The 19,789-nt window shown below is 35.9% G+C and overlaps 1 protein-coding gene across 2 annotated transcripts in view; it reads right to left on the bottom strand.

Annotated features, from left to right (window-relative positions):
• The window catches only part of CABCOCO1 (ciliary associated calcium binding coiled-coil 1), a 55,508-nt gene that overhangs the window by 27,119 nt on the left and 8,600 nt on the right, over window positions 1-19,789 (bottom strand). For both annotated transcript variants that reach the window (XM_057421569.1, XM_057421570.1), the window contains exons 3-5: window positions 16,582-16,751; window positions 13,363-13,507; window positions 8,428-8,500 (exon numbers count right to left, since the gene is read on the bottom strand). In XM_057421569.1, coding sequence (XP_057277552.1) covers window positions 8,428-8,500; window positions 13,363-13,507; window positions 16,582-16,751 — 388 coding nt within the window. The remainder of the gene's footprint in view (window positions 1-8,427; window positions 8,501-13,362; window positions 13,508-16,581; window positions 16,752-19,789) is intronic.

The raw sequence follows: 19,789 nt of genomic DNA, 5'->3' as shown, positions 1-19,789 counted from the left end.
ATAAAACTCAGCTTCCTAATTAGTAACACTACATTTTGCTGAACATAGCATATTTATAGGAAATCAAAATAATGTTTTATGAATTAAATATTCAAATACATCAGATTCAATGTTCAGTAAAAATACTTTATGTTGTAACTTATGACAAGCCATAAAATTCAGGGTGAAATTACAAAACATACAAATTTTCTGATGCATTTTAAAAAGGGACTTTAAAGGACTGCAAAACTTGTCTATTTAGATTTTGAATGCATTTGTCCTCATAACACCAACTAAAGGAATAAAAATTTATAAAAATGTATACCGATTATAAAACTTCATAGTAAAGAAATGCCATGCTGTTTATTTAGATGAATAAGGTCAACATGTTATTCATAACATAAGGTCACAAGATGTATGAGTCTGATGGATAAATACTCACTCATGGGGATACATTCCCATGAAATATCACATGACTTGCCCATTCCACAGATTCTTTTATGAATACAGTTTAATCTTCAAGATGATGAAAAGCTGCAGATAAAGGTAGGGGATATAAAAATAGTTGTCCACTGCAGAATAAGTTCATGGGTATCTGCCTGCCAATTAATAAAAATAATGCTGGAAATGTTGGAAATAGGGCAATTGCTCTGGCAAAGCTATACCCACTAAGTCTAACAAACAGCTAAATTTGATCCAGCAAATTCTAAATGAAACACAGTACCTTCCTGAATAACTCCTTGATCCATGCATGGAAGAGTTCAACACTGAAAATAGTATCATTTTGCTGCAGACATAATGCATTAGCTTAATTCAAGTAAAATGTGTTTTGTTTTGTTTTGTTTTTGCAGATTCCTTACAAATTATGTTCTTTGAACTACCTAAAACTTAGGATGGAGTTTGCACATATTATTTTTTACCAATGTGCCAGCAGCAGCCTACCTGGTTCTCCCCAGCTTACTTGTAACACAAAGCTCTTTTGACAGCTTGCCACGCTGGCTGACCTAGCAGCCTGCTTTCTAGATTCCTGGCTACCCAAGAACATGCCTTATGGACAACTGAGGGCATGTTGCAGACCCCAGAATCATGTGTACCTTGCTCCGGAAGAGCTAACTACAGTGTATGGTGCCAGGACAGAGCTTGAAATAGTCTTCAGGAGCACTGCATTGGTGTGAGGGAGCTTAAACGTAGAATAGCAACTCTGTTAAAGTGGTTTTTTTTTGTTGTTGGGGTTAGGGTTTTTTTTGCTTTGTTTAAACTGGAATTAAATCAAACTGCAAAAATCTCAAAATCTTGTATGAAACAAAATTACTGATCTTTGCTTAGCTCCAATTATTTTGTTTTATGCTGGCCAAGTCAAACAAGAACAGCTCCCAAAGAGCATCAACAGAGTAAGCTATTCAGGAATATTAGAAAAGTAAAACAAAATTCATAGCCTAATATTCTACCTTCAGCTACTTTAAAATTTCCTCAAGTCAATACATGCCTGCCAATCTCATTGTCTATATTTATAAATTGATTAATATTTCTAAACACGTACAATAGCCTTCTGATATAGCACTTAGTCATTTGGATCTTACAACATTCTGATTAATAGCAGAAAGATGCTGCCATTTATGTACTGTCTGTTCTTGTAGTCAAAGCCTTACAATTCCTAGTTGACCTGCATTCCAGCAAACAAATAAGCCATTACTGCTGTTACCAGAACTATGTTTACACACACACACATACAGAAATCAAGCCACTTTCTAAATAAATAACTCAAAGAGCACATCTGTGTATATATTAATTCCTGCACAGTTCTAGAAATGTTTTACTGCCAACAATTCAATTTTTTTTCCTGTCTAACATTAAAATATGTGATGCTTTGTCAACTGTACAACTGAAATAAGAAGTTATGATGAGCTTCAAAATGGTTTTTGGTTTGTTTTCTTTTTTCTTTTTTTCTTTTTTCTGTAGTGTCTAGCTTTTCATCCTCCAGGGTGCTGAGCAATGTGACCTCAGTCACTTCTCAGTTTAACTTCTGTATGTGAATAAGTCCATTGAAATACAAGTTCCCATGTGCATAAAAAGAGGTGCTTGTTTAAATGCTGGCTGGGTCAGAACCATAGTGCTCAGCACACTGAAGGCACAGCCTATGTCACCTATTTGGCATTTTTCCTGCCTGAACTTTTACTTTCATGACTTCCTGCATGTTACTGAATTAAAAAGCAGGTTTGTTTTGTATTTGACGCTTCCTTAGAAAATAATTTTAAAAACATTTTGTCAATCATTCTCTAAAGCAAGATTTGTAAAAAGTACTCAGCAGTGGCTTATGAATTCCACTAACTCTCTGGAGCCCTCACTGGCTGTCAGGGCAGCACAGCTCAACTACCAAAACTCAGTAATGTTAAAATTGCCATAGAAGACTATCAACATGTAACCTACGTGGAAACGTTAACTGTTAAAGATCAGTATATGTCCACTACCAGCAAATGCATATACCAAAGACAATCTTTGAAAAGGGTGGTTTCTAATGTGCTAGATATGCTTAAAAAATTGCAAGAAATACTGCGTACAATTCCAACAGACTCCACTTTTCATTCAGAATAATCACAAGTTCTTCAAGGTCTCCCTAGTTATACCCATAGCAAGCTTCAAGATCAAAGGACTGAATATCAGTGATTTCTGTCACAAAACCGACTGGCTCTCCAGCTGGTTACTTCAGTAATCTGGTCTTGGGTACTACATACTTTTGTAACAGACATCAAAAATTTCCCCACAGACATCAAAAGACCAAGTACCAGTTTGCTAGTTTTAAACATTCATAATCGTAAAATAATGAACCTACTCCTGAAGCTGTAGTTTTGATCTTCTTAGCAGTAAAGGCTTGAGGAACACATTTTGAAGAAAAAAATAAATAAGGACACGGAAATTAAAGAAAAATGGAATACAACACAACATCGATTTATCAAAGATGCATGATGCCAGGCTAATTTCATAGTTTATTTAATAAGATAACTGATTTTCCAGACAAAAGAAATGTGAGAGACATAAGCAATTCATGTGAAGACAAGAATATAATACAGACGGGACTAAATGACCTTGGAGACTATTCACTTCTGTATTCAATGACAAATTGTAAGGTGACATTGTAGGAACATAATTTTTTTAAAAAGCTGCTGTGCACTGGCAGTACCTCAGCTGGAATATACAGTAATAAAGGACAACCAGAATAGCAGACCTACAACGAGAGCGCCATATGATGCAGGTATAAAATGTGATTCTAGGACCTATCATGTAGGCTATTCCAAGCTGAGAAAAAGAAAGCACTACTGATACTGTACAAGGCCTTGCTTTTATCTCAGGAACAATATTATGTCAGTTTGTTCGCTTGTGTTCAAACAAAAGTGATTTAAAGTGGAACAATTAGAGAAAAAGGCCAACAGCATGACTAGAGGCTGATATGAATGTAAGAATGAATGCATCAAAAGCTTACCTTAAGAATGTAAGAATGCATGCATCAAAAACCTACCTTATGAGCAAAGATTAGAGAAGGCTGGCTTTTCTAGTTTAGCTAAATGAAGGCTCACAGTAAGATGGCTGTCTCTTTATGCACTAGAAAAATAAACACTGGGGATGGAACAAGAACTAACAGTGCTGGCACAAATTGTTACAAGAAGAAATGCACATAAGCTTGTCATGAATATGCTTAGACTGGAAACTAGAAGTTTTATAACCATTACAGAAACCAGGCACTAGGGCAGCTTTCTGACTGGAAGAGCAAAGACAAAAAAATTAAGTTTCTAAGCCAGAGTTTGACAAGTTTCTGGAGAGGATTTTGTATGTTTTCCTACGAGAAAATAGCACTAGAGCTGACAACTGACGAGGTCCCTTCCAGTCCTATGCTCTTATTTCCTTCAAAGTAGTCTTGATGTTTTCGCCATGGTGATATTTACAAAACAAAGCTACAGAAAATCTACTCAGTGGTTTTTAAGCATTACAAATATCTGAAACCTCCAAGCTTTGAAGAGCATGCACTCCATTAGCTGGGGAATGAGTCTCTCTAGTGTGAACTGATATGCTTATGGAAATATTCTGGTTTCATACATCTTTAAAATGCAGTTCTTGAGAAATCATTGAGCAAATTTGTTTAAACATGATTGATTAACCAATCTAAATATGCAACACCTAATGAGGATTACATATCAAAGTCAAGTCCCAGACTTCAGGGCTTTTGCCATCAGAAAAAAAAGCTTTATTAGCCCTCAAATAATATATTCTTCCTAACAACCCTCTTAAATTCAAACACAGACGGGATTTTGTTCAAACTTTCAAAAGAAAAAAAAAAAGAAACCAAACCAACCCACAATTGGATGAAGACCAGACATAGTCTGAAAGCTTAATGTTTCAGAAAGTAAGGAGTACATGGAAAGAAGGCATTAATGGAAACGGTTTTGGAACTCTAAGTACAGAGGATGATATCTAGTAACTGCTATAATACTGATTCTGCACTGCCATTAAACTTAATCTTCGATGTTTTTATTGCAACCTGACCCACTATGACATCTCTAAAGAAAATTACATTGTACACTACTATTTCAAGAAGTCAAACTTAGCTAGTCATCTGGGCCATAAAATAGCAGATTACTCCGTCAGGCTGGCTAAAGCAACTAGGAATAAAACTAGATTTACCAACCACATTATTTTTATTAGGAAATGTTTCAAAGCAGACATAATCCCAAAAGACCTTAGTCTCATTCCATCCAAAAATACACAACAGAGAGCAGCAAAAACATGAACTGCAGTATAAAGTACAATTTGTAAATGTGAGAAAAAAATACAAGATGTGCTGCAATGTATCATCCTATCAAAGCAAAAATGAATTAACATAGAAGCTGAAAAAGAAAGTCTTCTACATAATACATGTATTAACAATTTAAAACTTTGTTATAAGTTGTGACATGTTAATAGGAATTGCTTCATTGAATCTCTGCACATCAAGATTTAGTCTGTACTCCTTTTGCTCTTTAAAACTGCAAGCTAATATAGGTGTACTAAATCACAGCTAGAGAGTAAAACCTCCAGAACAGGCAAAAGTTAAAAACAGTATCTTTAACAACAATATTCCTGAAGAACTCTGGTACATTAGCGCTACATGCATTTTATTTTGGATCAGAGCCACAGAACAGCTAAAGCACTGCTTCTTCTGTAATCATTCTAAATGTGGGGAACTGCTCATAACAGTAACAAAAAAGCCCCAACAAAACCAACCAAAAAAAACAACAAAAAAAAAAAAAAAACAACGAATTTACTTGGCAGTCTTAACACTTCTCAGCAATTCCTTGTACCATCTTGTTTTCTAACAGGTATTCATGCATACATAATATATAGGTCTTTGTAGATCTGGAATGAAGGAGAAGTAAGTGGTTTGATAGCTAGAAAGGCAAGTTTTAAATTTTAAATACTGCCAAAGTAGGTTAGATGTGCGATATGTGTTTTATCATCTAACCAAGCATTCATGTCTTTCAATTTTAACCTTTTTTTTTCGTAGGCAATATGATCACCTCAGGCAGTCTGGTTTAAAGGCTTTAGCCAATGTAAAAATATATTTAAATTAGACAGGCGTTTGTTACTTTTTTTTAAAGACTTAAATACTGTCTGTATTTTACAAAGGTGGTTCTATTATGCTGGCTGCATCAAACACAGAATATTAATCAGACTGTGAAGCTCCACTAATTACCTGCCACATTTCAGTAACTTAAATTTTGTTAAGTGGCATGGCCACAGATATCGCATGCATAATTTGAGTTTTGAGTCATTTCCCTTTTCTTGTCTGATTTTATTCTACACAGGAAATGACAGGGTCATTTGGAAATTACTGCAGTGAAAGATCAAAAAGGAAACCTGATTGAGAACACTGTTATAATTGCCTGTGTTAGAGAAAAAATAAAATCCAATGAGTTTACAGTCCATCACGGTAAGATTTCTCTGGAAAACACATACCAGGTTTTCTCTAAAAGGGTATCCATTACAACATAAAGTACTGCTATTATTTGTTGAAGCTGCGTCTCTTAAAGAAGCAGGTCTTCTCATTAGGCTAGTTGACTTTTATTCTGCAGGTACTACTTTTGGCACACACAGCACAAATTTACTCACTGAGCTAAAGCAAGCCATTTCATTTGAAGCAAATTTCAGTTAAAGCAAGTTATTTCACTGACTTGTCTCAAAGCCTTTATTTGCGAAAGGAGATAATACTGTAATTAAGGTCTTGGAAAACCATGGTTCTTTGTTATTTTGACAAATCTGACCATTACAATTTACAGTCCCCTATTCCAAAAGGACAGACTTTGGTTGCTGGTGCTAAAAGAAAACTTTTAGAGATCAGCAGCACTCAGCTTAGAGTAAGGATCACATCCAGCTGAGGACTATGGTGTGCCTGCATGGGCTTTTTTCTTTTTTCTTTTTTTTTATCAAGATGTTGATCTACATATCAAGACAGCACTCAGCCTTTCAGCACAGATTTATCACCTACTTTCACCATGTAGATTTCCCAGCTGATCTCCTGCCTAGTTCTGTTCCCTGAGCAGATGCGCTGCAGAGCATGCAATTCCAGGTACGCTCCTGCCATAGCCGACCCCACCAAACCACAGCAACCTCATTAACTCATCAGGATTTCAGATGATAGTATAAGGGACTGCAAACATAGAAGGTAATGCTTTCCTTTATGGATAAGAATTTCTAAATATTATGAAGTTGTAGCAAAAGAAGTCTATGTTGGGTTCACCTCCCATCACGTTTTAACACATAAAGCAAATGCAAATAATACTGTAAATTTGTATGTGTAGCTTCAATGCCTTAAACTGTTACTTATTGGAGAACAATGCATCACCCTATCAGAATAAACTCTACTGGAATATGATTATTGATTTTCTTGGGACTGCAGTGTGGCTGGACAAATTAAAGACTTTCTGCCATGTAACTCAGAATACAAAACAGATGGATAAAACTGAACAGTCACATATATAAGAAAAGGCCACAAAAGGCTAAAAATTGTCATGAGGATTTTCATGACAGTTATAACTGTAGATTGCACTTGTTATTTTGATGGATCGTCACCAAAATAATTCAAAGAAACACATTTCTGCCATTCCTAGTAGAGGTGGTACCTTCAGCAGAGGTGGTTCTCTCCAGCAGACAGACTGTGCAGAGCAAACGTTCTTCTGTGGCTGGGACAGTGTACGCTGATCTCAGCCACCCAGAAATGGGTTTTAAGAAAACACAAACACATTTCATTTAAGCTAGTCTACAACTGATAAGATGAATTACTCAAATTTACACAAGAAATCACTTAATCAAAACCTTATTAAAAATAATTTTGCCAATTAGGAAGCACTAACCAGCCATTGATCTGATTGGCTTATCTAAAAAAATAACCCTAATGGAGTAAAACTGAAGTCCTGCTCTACTTATGTAATGACAGCTTTGTCACCGATTTCATCACAGTTGGAATCGTAATCCATCTTGCAAATGATGAGAATAATTTCCAAATATTTGCATCCATATGAAGGAAAGTCCTTTTTTATAATACTGTTATTTGAAATAACACAAAAAGAAATTATCATTTGATGATGAAATGAAACATCATTTACATCACCTGCTTGAAAGTGTGAAGAAAATTTTCCAGTGGATTAATTTTAACTTCACTGTGTACTGATAAACTAAAATATAAGTGCCATCAAAAAAATTCCACTACCATGCCTCTCTGAGCAACCAGTTGTCCCCTAATATAAATTATAAATGTAAATCCTTTTCAATGTATTTTAACATATATCCTCAAAATGCACAGTCAGGCTAAAGAAAGGTTTATTTGATTAATTGAATCTGTCCATTTGATTGAAGACCACATCCTGCACCAATGCATGTTCCTATGTTTTTTTTCACATATAAGTTAGAATACACAACAAAGTTTACAGTCAACCATTTCACTATTATTAATTGAACACTTTCAATATGCTGAGTTTCTAGCTAGCTTGTTTCCTTGCAGTCAGTATAATTAACTGCTGGAGAAATGAAACTCTTTACATACACATGCGTACATAAAAGGACTGTGGTCAGACTAGGCTTGGAACACAACCTTTTCTGGTTTTGATTGCTGATTTTGAAAGTCAGACTCATGCGTTGCTAATTGAAATTACATGCATCTACTTATAAATACATACACAAAAGTATTCCTGATTTAACACAACTAACATCTTAACCAAGCAATGCATTTACACTTTTTTGAAATCCAAAATTAATTCTGACTATAAGGATCAAAACATCTAACTTGTATTCTTTAATCAGCCATTTTACGCTAGCAATACAGTAACGTTGACATGAAGTTGCTTTGAGCAATATAAAACATATGCTACAGTGCATTCATTAAATAACTCTGCATAATGAGTTCCATCTATATAAATGACTTACCTCATTACTTGTCACAAGTTCTTCTCTCGGACTATGGAAGAGGTATTCATACAGTTTATAGTGTTTAAATAAGCTGGAAAACAAGAGAATATAGTACTATTACACCTGTAAATCTTTGGAAAGGTAATCATATTAAAAATTCTGTTAAAACTAAGAGTTACTCTCCAGCATGATAATACTCCAATTTTTTTAAAAAATTGGTTGTTTAACCTCAAGTACAAAAAGCAGAATATTTAATTTACAGCATTTACTATCATATGGCCATTAAAAATACAGGAAGATACTTCAAAATACATCCGCTCTGTAATTATGAAATAGAACTCTGACAAGACAGTTCTGCTCTGAAAAAAGTAATAAACAAAGCCAAATCAGCTTTCAGATTCCTGGATGGACTGCAAGTCTGGGGATCAAGTTGATCCAAAACAATAAAGAATGGAAGCATTTATTCTCTCAAGGTCATGTTGCAAAATCACCGTAGTATTTCCTCAAATTAAAACTAAAGAACTAGACTGACACGCTGGAGTTTTGCGCATTACAACAAAAGTAACTGTAAGTAGATTTGTCAATGCCCTAAAATATTTATCTGCCTTAAAACATATACACCTTTCCTTTCCACATGTTTTAAATATTTTTTCCTGTTCCCTTTCCTAATGATCAATGATACTGCATTTGTTTAATCAAAGGTTTGGTGTTTCACAGACCATCTGTTACAATTACTTGCTCTCTTAAAATCACGATACAGAACTTCTGGCTTCTTCCACATCATTTTGACATATGATTTAAAACATAGCTCTGTGATTTCATAGCAAGTCCAGGTTGAAGAATGATTACAAGAGTTTATCGCTCTCTGCCTGATGTACCCATGAAAGACACAGCAATATTTGAAGGGAACAGCTGTAACTGGTTCCTGTGCTTTCCAACTAAGGACAGAACAGAGGTTCCTTACTTAAAAGAGCCATCAACTGGGACAGCAGTGCCTCTTTGCTTGGCACTGGCAAGGCCACAGCTGGAATACTGAAGCCTGCCATGAGGAAGGCTTTGAACTAGATGGCCTCCAGAATTAGATGGCCCTTGCAACCTCAATTTTTCTATGGGTCTATGAAAGTAACTAGTATACCCAACAGATGTAATTATCTAGCTAAGGCTAAAGACACTCCTACTAGCAGCAGAATATCATGCTAATGCAGTGGAAGCATGGTTACAATACCAGTGCCTGGCCACACAAACCAGCATGGGCTGCTCCTTGAGACATGGTGCTCCCTAAGCCTCACAGGGAGCCAGCCACTGCAGGTGCCACCCTGGCTGGCTGCCCTACAGCATGGAAGCTTTTCTCTTGCCCAGCTGCCTCACATCCCCATATGGCTGGCAGAAGGGCTCAACCAGCCAGCTGCATGCAAAGTGAGAGGCTGCTGTTGTGAGGCACAGGTATCTGAAATGAAATCCTGGCGCTGGCAAGTAAAACACAGAAGCCAGCTGTGGGAGTCGGTGCTCAGTACACACACTATTTTAACTGGTTGTCCTTCCCTTGGTCATCATCAGTGTTTACATGATGCCACATGCCACAGTACAAGAGGTTCCATGGAATACTGCAAACCAGAGAGGATTTGCTTTAATTTCAGCCCTGAAAGTGCCTTCTAATGTACATCAGTGGTTCTTCTAACCCATGAAAGCAGCTTGGAATTAGGAGAATAAAATGGTGGCATGGTCTGCCTTTCTTCAAAGACAACAGTACATCTTCCAGTAGTTAGTCAAATGTGTCTGTGAAACTTTCAATTTTTACCCAAATGGGCACTGACATTTTTGCCCATATGTACATTTCCTAATTTGTTGAGAAGTATTACTGCAGTCTCATTGAACATTTGGTTCTATGTGCCATATAAAAGTTTTATTCTACAGTTACACTTAATTCAGTCATTCAATTACCATTAGTTAAAAAACAACTTTTTTTACCAACTTGCAAAAGAAATTTGGCTACCGTAAACTACAAGCTCTCTTACTCCAAACAACGCAGGCAATGAATTAAGTTGTTACAATACTTGCCATTTCATTTGCAGTACATTTTTATTGCACTACTTGACCAAAGAATTCCTGCCATGATTCAGTGGAGATACAAGAATGATGTTTAAGCAGACTTCAGGACTTAACCTGGAAACGACTCACACCAATTTACGAAAATACATGTGCCTCCTCACATACACACCTATTATTTGGTAAAATTCTAACAGGGATTATTTGAAATAGAAAAAAAATATTTTAATGAACGTGACAGACACACAAGAAATAAGATGTATCTTTCAAACTGCACTGGCAGAACTTCACATTTCAAAGTGCCTTGGAAATGAGCCAGATTTACAGCACCTAAAAATCAGTTCTTCCCATCTAAATGTGTTACGTATTTCTTATGGACTATGTTGCAGGTACAGATAATTTATAATATTCCCCAAAATACAAGTTAGCACTTTTAGCAATTTTGAATTTCATTATTTTTAAACAGAACTCTGTTCAACCTGGCACCCTTAATCCTGCATCAAGGAAAGAATTCCTCCATTTAACACTCTTTAAATCAAGTCATGTAAATGATACATCAGAATTTATTTTGAAACAACAGTGTAGTTTTCTTTCTTTTATCAGACATCATATAAATGCTTTTGTTTGTTGTGAACAATTAAAAAAATCTATACCAATGTCTTTAGCAATTACTCAATTAAAATTTTACCCATGCAAGTAAGATTAAGAACAGACCCCTCTTAAGATGTCATATGAGAATCTGAAGGTGATTAACAATGACATACTTCCCTACCTCCACTGTTTCCTGAAAGAAAATGTCAAGAGCTATGTGGATGTGTGTTTGCCCAAGGAGACTACATAAAAAGATGATAACTGTCACCTTTCACCAAACCTGAAGGTGTCATTACAGTTGCTGCACAGTCTGTGCCAATGTGGTTAAGTATTTGTCCTCAGTTCCATTATTATCCCCTGGGTTTATATCTCATCTGTAAAAATGTGATCTGAACTAAAATATGTCATACTACCTTGAGTAGGAAAGAAGCTATAGGCCTATCATTTAAAATTAAGCAAAAAAAAAAAAGTGAAGAACAAGGAAAAATATTAAAGTAATACATTAATTTGAATTGTAATAAAACTAAGTCAATCTATTTCTGAGTTCATAAAGGTCAAAGTACACCCAACGTAAGTGTGCTGATTCAGTTCTTATTTAGAAGAAAAATATTCAAACTACTGAAATTACTGATTGTATGAACTGGACACATATAACAGATTTCAGAGTATGTGTATAAATCCATGACTTTGCAACAGCACATACTTGTAATAAATTGAGCAGTTTGAGCTTACATATTCAGTGGAAAAAGTACCATTCTGCTGCAAAAGTCTTGTGGCTTGATTGTATTCCTACCCAGTTAATACTTTGGTGATAGTAGGATGGAGCACCTAATCTCTTGAATTAAAATATTGTAACTGTGTAGGAATTACTTCATGGACAAGGTATCTCTGAACGGATAATTTACGCAAGACCTATAGACATGGTATTTGGAAAGAAAATTTGTTCCAGATAAATACACAAAAGGCTCAGGCAGGAAGGGAGAAGTAAAAGAAGCTGAGTGAGACAACTTAAATGCCAACTTTCCTTTTAGTTTAGGGCTAGTGCGTGGCAGGACATTGGTCTGCCTTGACTACAGAAATTCGAGATTCAAAGAGATGTTCTCATTTCATACAGGAAAAACCTGAAATTTTTTATATTTTCCATAAAAAAAAGAAAAAATCAGAGAGCAGGAGAAAGAGACATAGCCCAACTGTAAGAGAAATTGCCTGTGATGGGTTTAAATCTCCAGTCTGAATTAGAGTACCCTAAACTGGAAGGCTATCAGCCATCCTACTATTTCTGTCCATCTTCAAGAGGAAATACTTTCCTGCATCCAGGAAAGCACTCTAAAAGAACCTTTTTGACTTGTTAAAAGTTTTTCTAGCAGTCATGACCTCACCTTTTTATGCCCATCTGCCACAAAACCTCGCTCTAACCACTGCTCAGGTCAAAAAATTGGCTGAAGGGCTACAGATGTAGTACAGTGTATGAGCATAAATTACAATAGTACCTTTCCAATTTGCCATCTCTGTATCCCCAACATTCATGCATGATACAACAGCTTGAGAAGCATTCCATCTATCATGTAGTGGAATCAGAGATAGCTAAGACAGTGGCTATACTCATCTATGTTATTTCAGTGGAGAAAGGTCTGTATACATTACTGTATAGTTAAGACTTTACATGGAGAGGTATGATTGGCTGCTATCAGATCCTTTTTCTCTTTTTCTTCAGATACATAATTGAATTACTGCTGTTTGTATCTCTTTCTGTAACTGTTTAAAAGCTGAGACCTGTCACAAAATCTTTTCATGTAGATACTGAACTTTTCCTAATTTTGAAATGCAACATTTTTATGGTTCTTATATGACCATAAACTTAATAATGTAAAGCACATAACTTTAAAACATTTAAGAAGTCCACTACAGCTGTAAAGGCCAGAAAAATAAAGTTATAGACAAGACCTAGGATTTTATTCAGCTGGAATGTAAAAGTAGAATGCTTTAAAAGAAAATCAAGAATATTCTCTATACACTACTCTCCCCCTTTTCTTTTTTCACCCGAAAAAAAGCCCAGAAGGAAGTTTTTCAGCATAATCTCACATTTGATAAACTTCCAGTCTAAATGTATTTAGTGGGCTTTGACATCTGAAGCTAGATCTGTACTTCTACTTGCATATTCTCTCTTCTTTTTAATGTTTTGAAGCGTGGTGTGTGCACTTATGTTGGCATGTGCAGTATTAACATATCCAATTAAATAATATTAACTTACTCTATCAGCCGTTTCCACACTCTGTAAATTATTCAAATAAGAACAGATCCTGTAGAAATAAATACCTGATATTCAAATAATCAATGACTGCTTTGGCTTGCTCGATGCTGAAGAAATTCAAGTCACCACTGCTTTCTGTATTAGTTTCTCCTGTTCCAGCCATTGCTCTTCCAAGTTCTTTTAAGTTGTCTCCTAAGCTCATATGTTTGTCTGCAAAGTAGACCCAAATAACAAAACCTACATATAAATATGACAGGGTGGGGTTTTGGTTTTTTGTGCTTTTTTTTTCCTTTTAATTACAAGACTTCTTGAAGTTTAAGTAGTTATGAGCCACACAGAAACTTAAAAGCAACAGCACTCATACATTTTTGTCTGTTGCCATTATTCTTGTCAATAAAATGTGCATTAAAATTCCATCACAAAACCACCAATCCACCCTCATAATATAAGGATGACAATAATGGGTGTTTAAGATACTACAGCTTGGCCTCTTTACTTATGCAGAGATAACCACAGGTAGAATAGTATGTAAATTTAAGATCCTTAATATGTTTATCTTTAAAATAAATTTATTATACTTTATGTATTGTAAAATATTGTTCTTCTGACCGTGTCCATATTAATGGCTTATCTTACATAAATCATTAATACAGGAACAGATATTAAAATGGGTAAACAATTTTTTTAAGTGCTTACAGTCATAATTAAACATTAATATGCATAATACTCTGCATTTATCCTCAAACTTGGAGACATTTTTGCACACTCCCCCAAAATAGATAATGACTTTACTATTTTACCCTGGAAGTCAAAACCTAATGCCAAACAGCTTTGAATTAAAATTTAAATTCCATTTGTTAACTGTCTTTATAAAGAGGAAAATCTGAAATATATTACTTTGCTGAACCTTTAAAAAGAAAGGATTTATCTTTTTGATTTGTGCACAGTGTGCACCATCACTAGAACCATGGTGCAGTTTAAAAAAAAATAAAGTTTTGAATACAATTTACCTGTTTTTTTTTAAGTCTAAAAATATCTAGAGTAGGAAATGGGGAAATATCCACCAGTGGCGATTTATTTCCCTTATTGTTTTAAGTCTCTTCTGATCTGCTTCTTGACTCTTTGTACAGAAAACAAGTTAAAATACTTACAAGATTCTGGTCTATTTTTGCCCTTTAATGCTACAGCAAGCAACCCCCTGAAAATTTCACCAGTAGAAGCCATTGGAAATGAGGAAGACTAACAGAACTGGAAATATCAGTTAGTAGCAAAGTGAAACCATGTAACAAGATTCTGATAAGTCACAACACCCAGGCCCAGGTCTGTCATCAGCTAGTCCAAATTTTCTCTTTCCTTTGTACACCTGAGTTTCAGCCCCAACTATCTGTCTCAGGAAGGCTCTCACAGTCCTTCTGAGGTAGGTAGCACTTTACCCTCAATGTACAGAAGATGAATCAAATCATGTAAGTAAGTAACTCCAGCTCCCAGTCAAACAAAACCTCCAGTTTCCAAACCTTAGTTTTTTCCCTCTTTTTTTACCAGCCTCAAATGAGTTTCCACTACCCTCCTTCTCTAAATCCATTCTTCCTGCTCCGTTCTATTCTTGCTATTATGGTCAAATCAGCTTGACATTTTAGACCACTTGGGTCCGGTGTAGGGAGGGAAAAGCAAAAAAGGTCATTAACATAGAAAACATTAGCATTTTGCTCATAGCTGAAATGTTTTGTCTTGTAAGTTGCACCAGCTGAGAACAGTAATTACAAGGAAATTCGTATCAGCCCTGGGCTGTACTTTCTAAGATGGATTATTCAGGGAACTTAGCTGTGAAAAAATATAAGAAATCTCCTGTAAACATTTACAAACCTCATTTTCTTCCCCTAAAAGCATCATGTATCTTAGTCAAATCTGGATGGATTTTCACAGGACAGCAAAAAGTAAATTCACAACACTTGCTTGCTAAATATTATGTCTTTATTTCAAAGCATAAAGGTATTGGAGCTGTTAGGAAAAAAAAAAAAAAAAACAAAACTTCCCCCCCCCCCCCCCCCTCTGTCTGCAAGCCCATTGAACTGTTTTAGTCATAATTTTATGTATAAAATTTAATCAGAGGCAGACATTGCTATGGGAAATTTCTCTTTAAAGAGTTAAAGTCTGGCAAAGTTTTATGCAACTACGATCACATTCCTGAAAAATGTCAGTCAGCTTTAATAATCGGTTATGCTACCAGCTTGTCTGGTACACATGTATTACATACAGTCTCATAAAACTAATTTCTGATACGTTTCCGTTCTTCTCCATTGCTATATTAATCTAGTTAGCATATGTTAAGATACTTTCTCACTGGAGACAGGAAGGACAACTGGAATTCCAATGATCATAAAGCACGTACATATTCTGTCAAAATTCCAAGTCAGAAAGGCTCTTGAATTAAATTACAATAAAAGAGTATAATAACTATTATGAGTTTGGTGTTAAATATTCATCTCTTTGAACGGAACTGGTGAGTCCTTTCACTCTTCCTCTGGGATGGACTTTTCTCAACATAATCACGTTCAAAATGAATGTTAAGTAAGCATTGTGATCTCCAGAAAACGGGTTTTAGAGGATGCTGCTATGAATTTTTCTGGTTATTTTGTTCCCACTAGATGCAAGCTACATGCTTTGTTGCAAATTTCTTCATAGTCACAGGAGCTACAGTCCTTTCATTGTCAGTTTTCATCCTCAGCAGTGATGCCAGTTTACTTCTCTCACCAGTTTCTAGTTAACCACTGTATTTTGTGCCAGAAGTGCAGCATTTGCCATACAGAAATCTGCCTGAGAGTTGACCTCCAAGGATAAAATAAATGTAATTCACCTGCTGTAATGCTACAGGATGTACTGAATACCTCAAACAGCAGAGAAATGTGCCCAAGGCTACAGTGAGTCAGTCACTGAGACAGCTGGAATTGGAATTTAGGAGCTCCTTGCTCTTACTCTACTGTAATTATTATTTATTTTACCATAGCGAAGATGAGGTCTCTTTAGGACGTGGTGTTTTTGTACTACTTACTGTACAAGGAAATGATTAGTGATAGTCTGCTAAAAAGACTACATTTATCTTTAAGAAAAGTTTAATAACTGCCAATAAGAGCTATTTTCAGGTACCAGTATAACATGCCAGCATTCAAGGGGAAAACAAATAATTTTACGATTACTTATAATAAATATTGCTTCATTAAAATGACTGGAAAACATTCTTGCCTTCCACTTCAGATATTTATTTTACAGTTTTTAATTATACTTACCACTGAGGTTCTCCAACAGGAAATTTAACAGATCCATGAATCCTGACAGCTGTATAAGGCTGAAGTTCATTTCTTTAGCCCACCAAAAACCCGCAGTATAATAATCTAGCAAAATAGCTTCTTTCAAAGATGGATTTAAATGTTTAAAATTCAGAAATTCTTTCAGGTTTCTAGAAGAAATTGCAGATTAAAATAATGAAATTTGAAAATAAATTACAGATTCCAAAATTTAACTTGGTCTGCTTGTAATTATATCTATAATATACATTGTTATTGTATATATGTGTATATGTTCCTGGAACTTAGCCACATCAATTTCTAGATATGAATATTAATGATAAGAGGACATATCAACTGAAAAAACAAACACCTATAGGCTTCAACAGACACTAAATGTTAAGATATGATTCATGAAATAACAAAAATAAGAACATTACAAAACCCAAAAAGAAATATACTGAAAATCCCAGAGAAAAATCAGTTTGTTCAGGAAGGTGTTTGTAAGGTGAAATGGAAGTCTCCACTTTTGGCTACCACTATTTCCCTCAGATTGAGATACTTTTACAGGACACTAAAAGTATCTTGCTTCCCTTTCAAGATTATTTTTTATGTCACCTCCAAAGAAAAATTAGTTTTGAAAATGAATGTAAATAATATAATATGTAATTATTGAAAGTATGTAAAGTGGAGTTTAAATTCCACTTTCCTAGTAGTCAAGACATTTAAGAGCCTCATCCTATTTTACTGGCACACTGCGGAAAATTTTTCCACTTGATTTAACTTAACAAATTCATGAAAAAATACACTCTCCTGTAGGAGACCATGCTGTTGCTGATACATTTATGTTTACTCCATCCAAACATAGAATTAATTATGTCTTTCATAATAACTGTGTACATTTTTCCAGGTGAAGAAAAGGGATCAAGGCTAGAACTTCAGTTTGCAGTTCTGCCAGTATAAATTCAGCCATGTCTCAGGTAGTTAAGTTTTATATTAAAGCAGTCCTTGGCTTCTTAACTATACCAGACAATGCAAATGCTAGTTGTCATCACAGTTTTCCCCTGTAAGAAAGCAAAGTCTTTCTGTGTGTGTGTGTGTGTCCCCATTCCTTCCTAAGAAGGGCACAGCTACAGGTTGGGCAGAGAAGAGATTCAGAGCAGCCCTGAGGAGAAGAACTTGGGGGTGTTGGTTGATGAGAAAATGAACATGAGCAGGCTTCAGTGTGTGCTCGCAGCCCAGAAAGCCAACCGTATCCTGGGCTGCATCAAAAGGAGCGTGACCAGCAGGTTGAAGGAGGTGATCCTGCCCCTCTACTCTGCTCTTGTGAGACCGCACCTGGAGTTCTGGTGTCCTCAAACAAAAAGGACATGGAGCTGTTGGAACAAGTCCAGAGGAGGGCCACTAGGATGATCGGGGGACTGGAGCACCTCCCGTATGAAGACGGGCTGAGGAAGTTGGGGCTGTTCAGCCTGGAGAAGAGAAGGCTGTGTGGAGACCTCATAGCAGCCTTCCAGTATCTGAAGGGGGCCTGTAGGGATGCTGGAGAGGGACTCTTGAAGTTTAGATTGGATATAAGAAGGAAATTCTTTCCTTTTAGGGTGGTGAGGCACTGGAATAGGTTGCCCAGGGAGGTTGTGAATGCTCCACCCCTGGCACTGTTCCAGACCAGGCTGGACAAGGCCTTGGGTGATATCATATAGCGTAAGGCGTCCCTGCCCACGGCAGGGGTGGAACTAGATGATCTTAAGGTCCTTTCCAGCCCTAACTATTCTATGATTCTGTGATTAATCTCAGACCTACTGATAGGTCTGAGATAGAAATTTTTCAGGGTTTACACCAAGCCAGTAGAGATACACTATTAAATAAGATGAGCTGTTGGTTTTTTGTTGTTGTTTTTTTTTTAATTAAAGCCTCAATAGCTAACAAAGTGAACCACATAATCCAATCAGTTTTAAAACATATTCCTTTGTTCTTGCATGACAAATTTGCACGGCTGCACAAATGCAAGTCGGTTAAAAACACTTAACTGTGTACTGAAATAGAAGTGGAACATGGCCAGCTGAACTTTCCAAGGTTTGAAACGGTCCATATCCTCTCTGAAGCTCCTGCCAACTCTGTGTTTTCATAATCAGAGCTTCTCAGGGATTTAGATTTTTCTCTGATGCTGCTAACTATGCCAGTACTCATTTTTTCAATATTCTGTAAGGCATGTTACTGACAACAGTATCTATAAATGATTGGGAAATGATGGGTCATTTAGATTCCCTTGTTACTCTGATTGCTATCTCTTCCTTCACGGAAGGTGCTCAGTTACTACAGAGATGGACAGCAGTATAAAACTCCATGATAGATACAAATGCAGGATATCAAAATTCTTATACTGAATCAGATCCATTCTGATATTCTACCCTTAGCTATGGCCTTCAAACTGCCTTTATGTATAGACATGATGCACTGTAGTAAACTAACAAAATTTCAGTGCTGCTGCTAAACTGCTTAGAGTCCATAAAGTGCCCTGTAACTATCCTCTTTTCAGTCAGATGCAGTATATACTTTACGTTCCACTTATTCCAGTGTGTATATATACATATGTGATCAGTCAAGACTAAGAAGAAATGCACAAACTTTCAATACTTTTTAATCTTAATGAAAAAGTTTCACAATAAACTGCATCATTAAACACATTTTAGTCTCAAGTTGTATTTTTCAGTCTCTTCTAAAATAAGAGGCCTATCATGGAAGAGAAAACAGTAAATGAGAGATTTTTAAACAATTTTTATAGTTTGCTAGGAGCAAATTCTCTTTCCAGTTTTATTTAAAAAATTATCCCAGAAAGAATTTTTTCTCAGAACAGTGAAAAACAGGAGAAACAGAATATATATCATGAATAATATTATAATCTCTAATAAATAGTTTATCTACTCAGAGGGACAAGGTTCAATTTTTTTTTATCCCCCTCTCTAACCTAGTCCAGTGGACCAGCCCATTGACTTTCAATTCACTAAGAATTTGTGAGAGGACACAAGTCCTCCTAAATAATTCAGGCCCTTCTGAAAAGTCTCATCCTTAAAATATAAGCCTGCAGTCTCAGGTTGAACTCCTGGCCTCTTAAATTTAGCCGTTATTAAGCACTAATAACAAAGGAGAATGTTGCTACAGAAAGGACAAGATGGGTGTAGATCAAAAGTCTTTGTCTGCCTTCTAATCC

The sequence above is a fragment of the Pezoporus wallicus genome, unplaced genomic scaffold (assembly GCF_028554395.1).
Source record: "Pezoporus wallicus isolate ANWC-B61680 ecotype Strahan unplaced genomic scaffold, APGP_CSIRO_Pwel_v1 contig_4816, whole genome shotgun sequence".
In the NCBI taxonomy this organism is placed as follows: Eukaryota; Metazoa; Chordata; class Aves; order Psittaciformes; family Psittacidae; genus Pezoporus; species Pezoporus wallicus.
The sequence above is the reverse complement of the archived record's forward strand: the minus strand, read 5'-3'. Positions and strand labels throughout refer to the sequence as shown.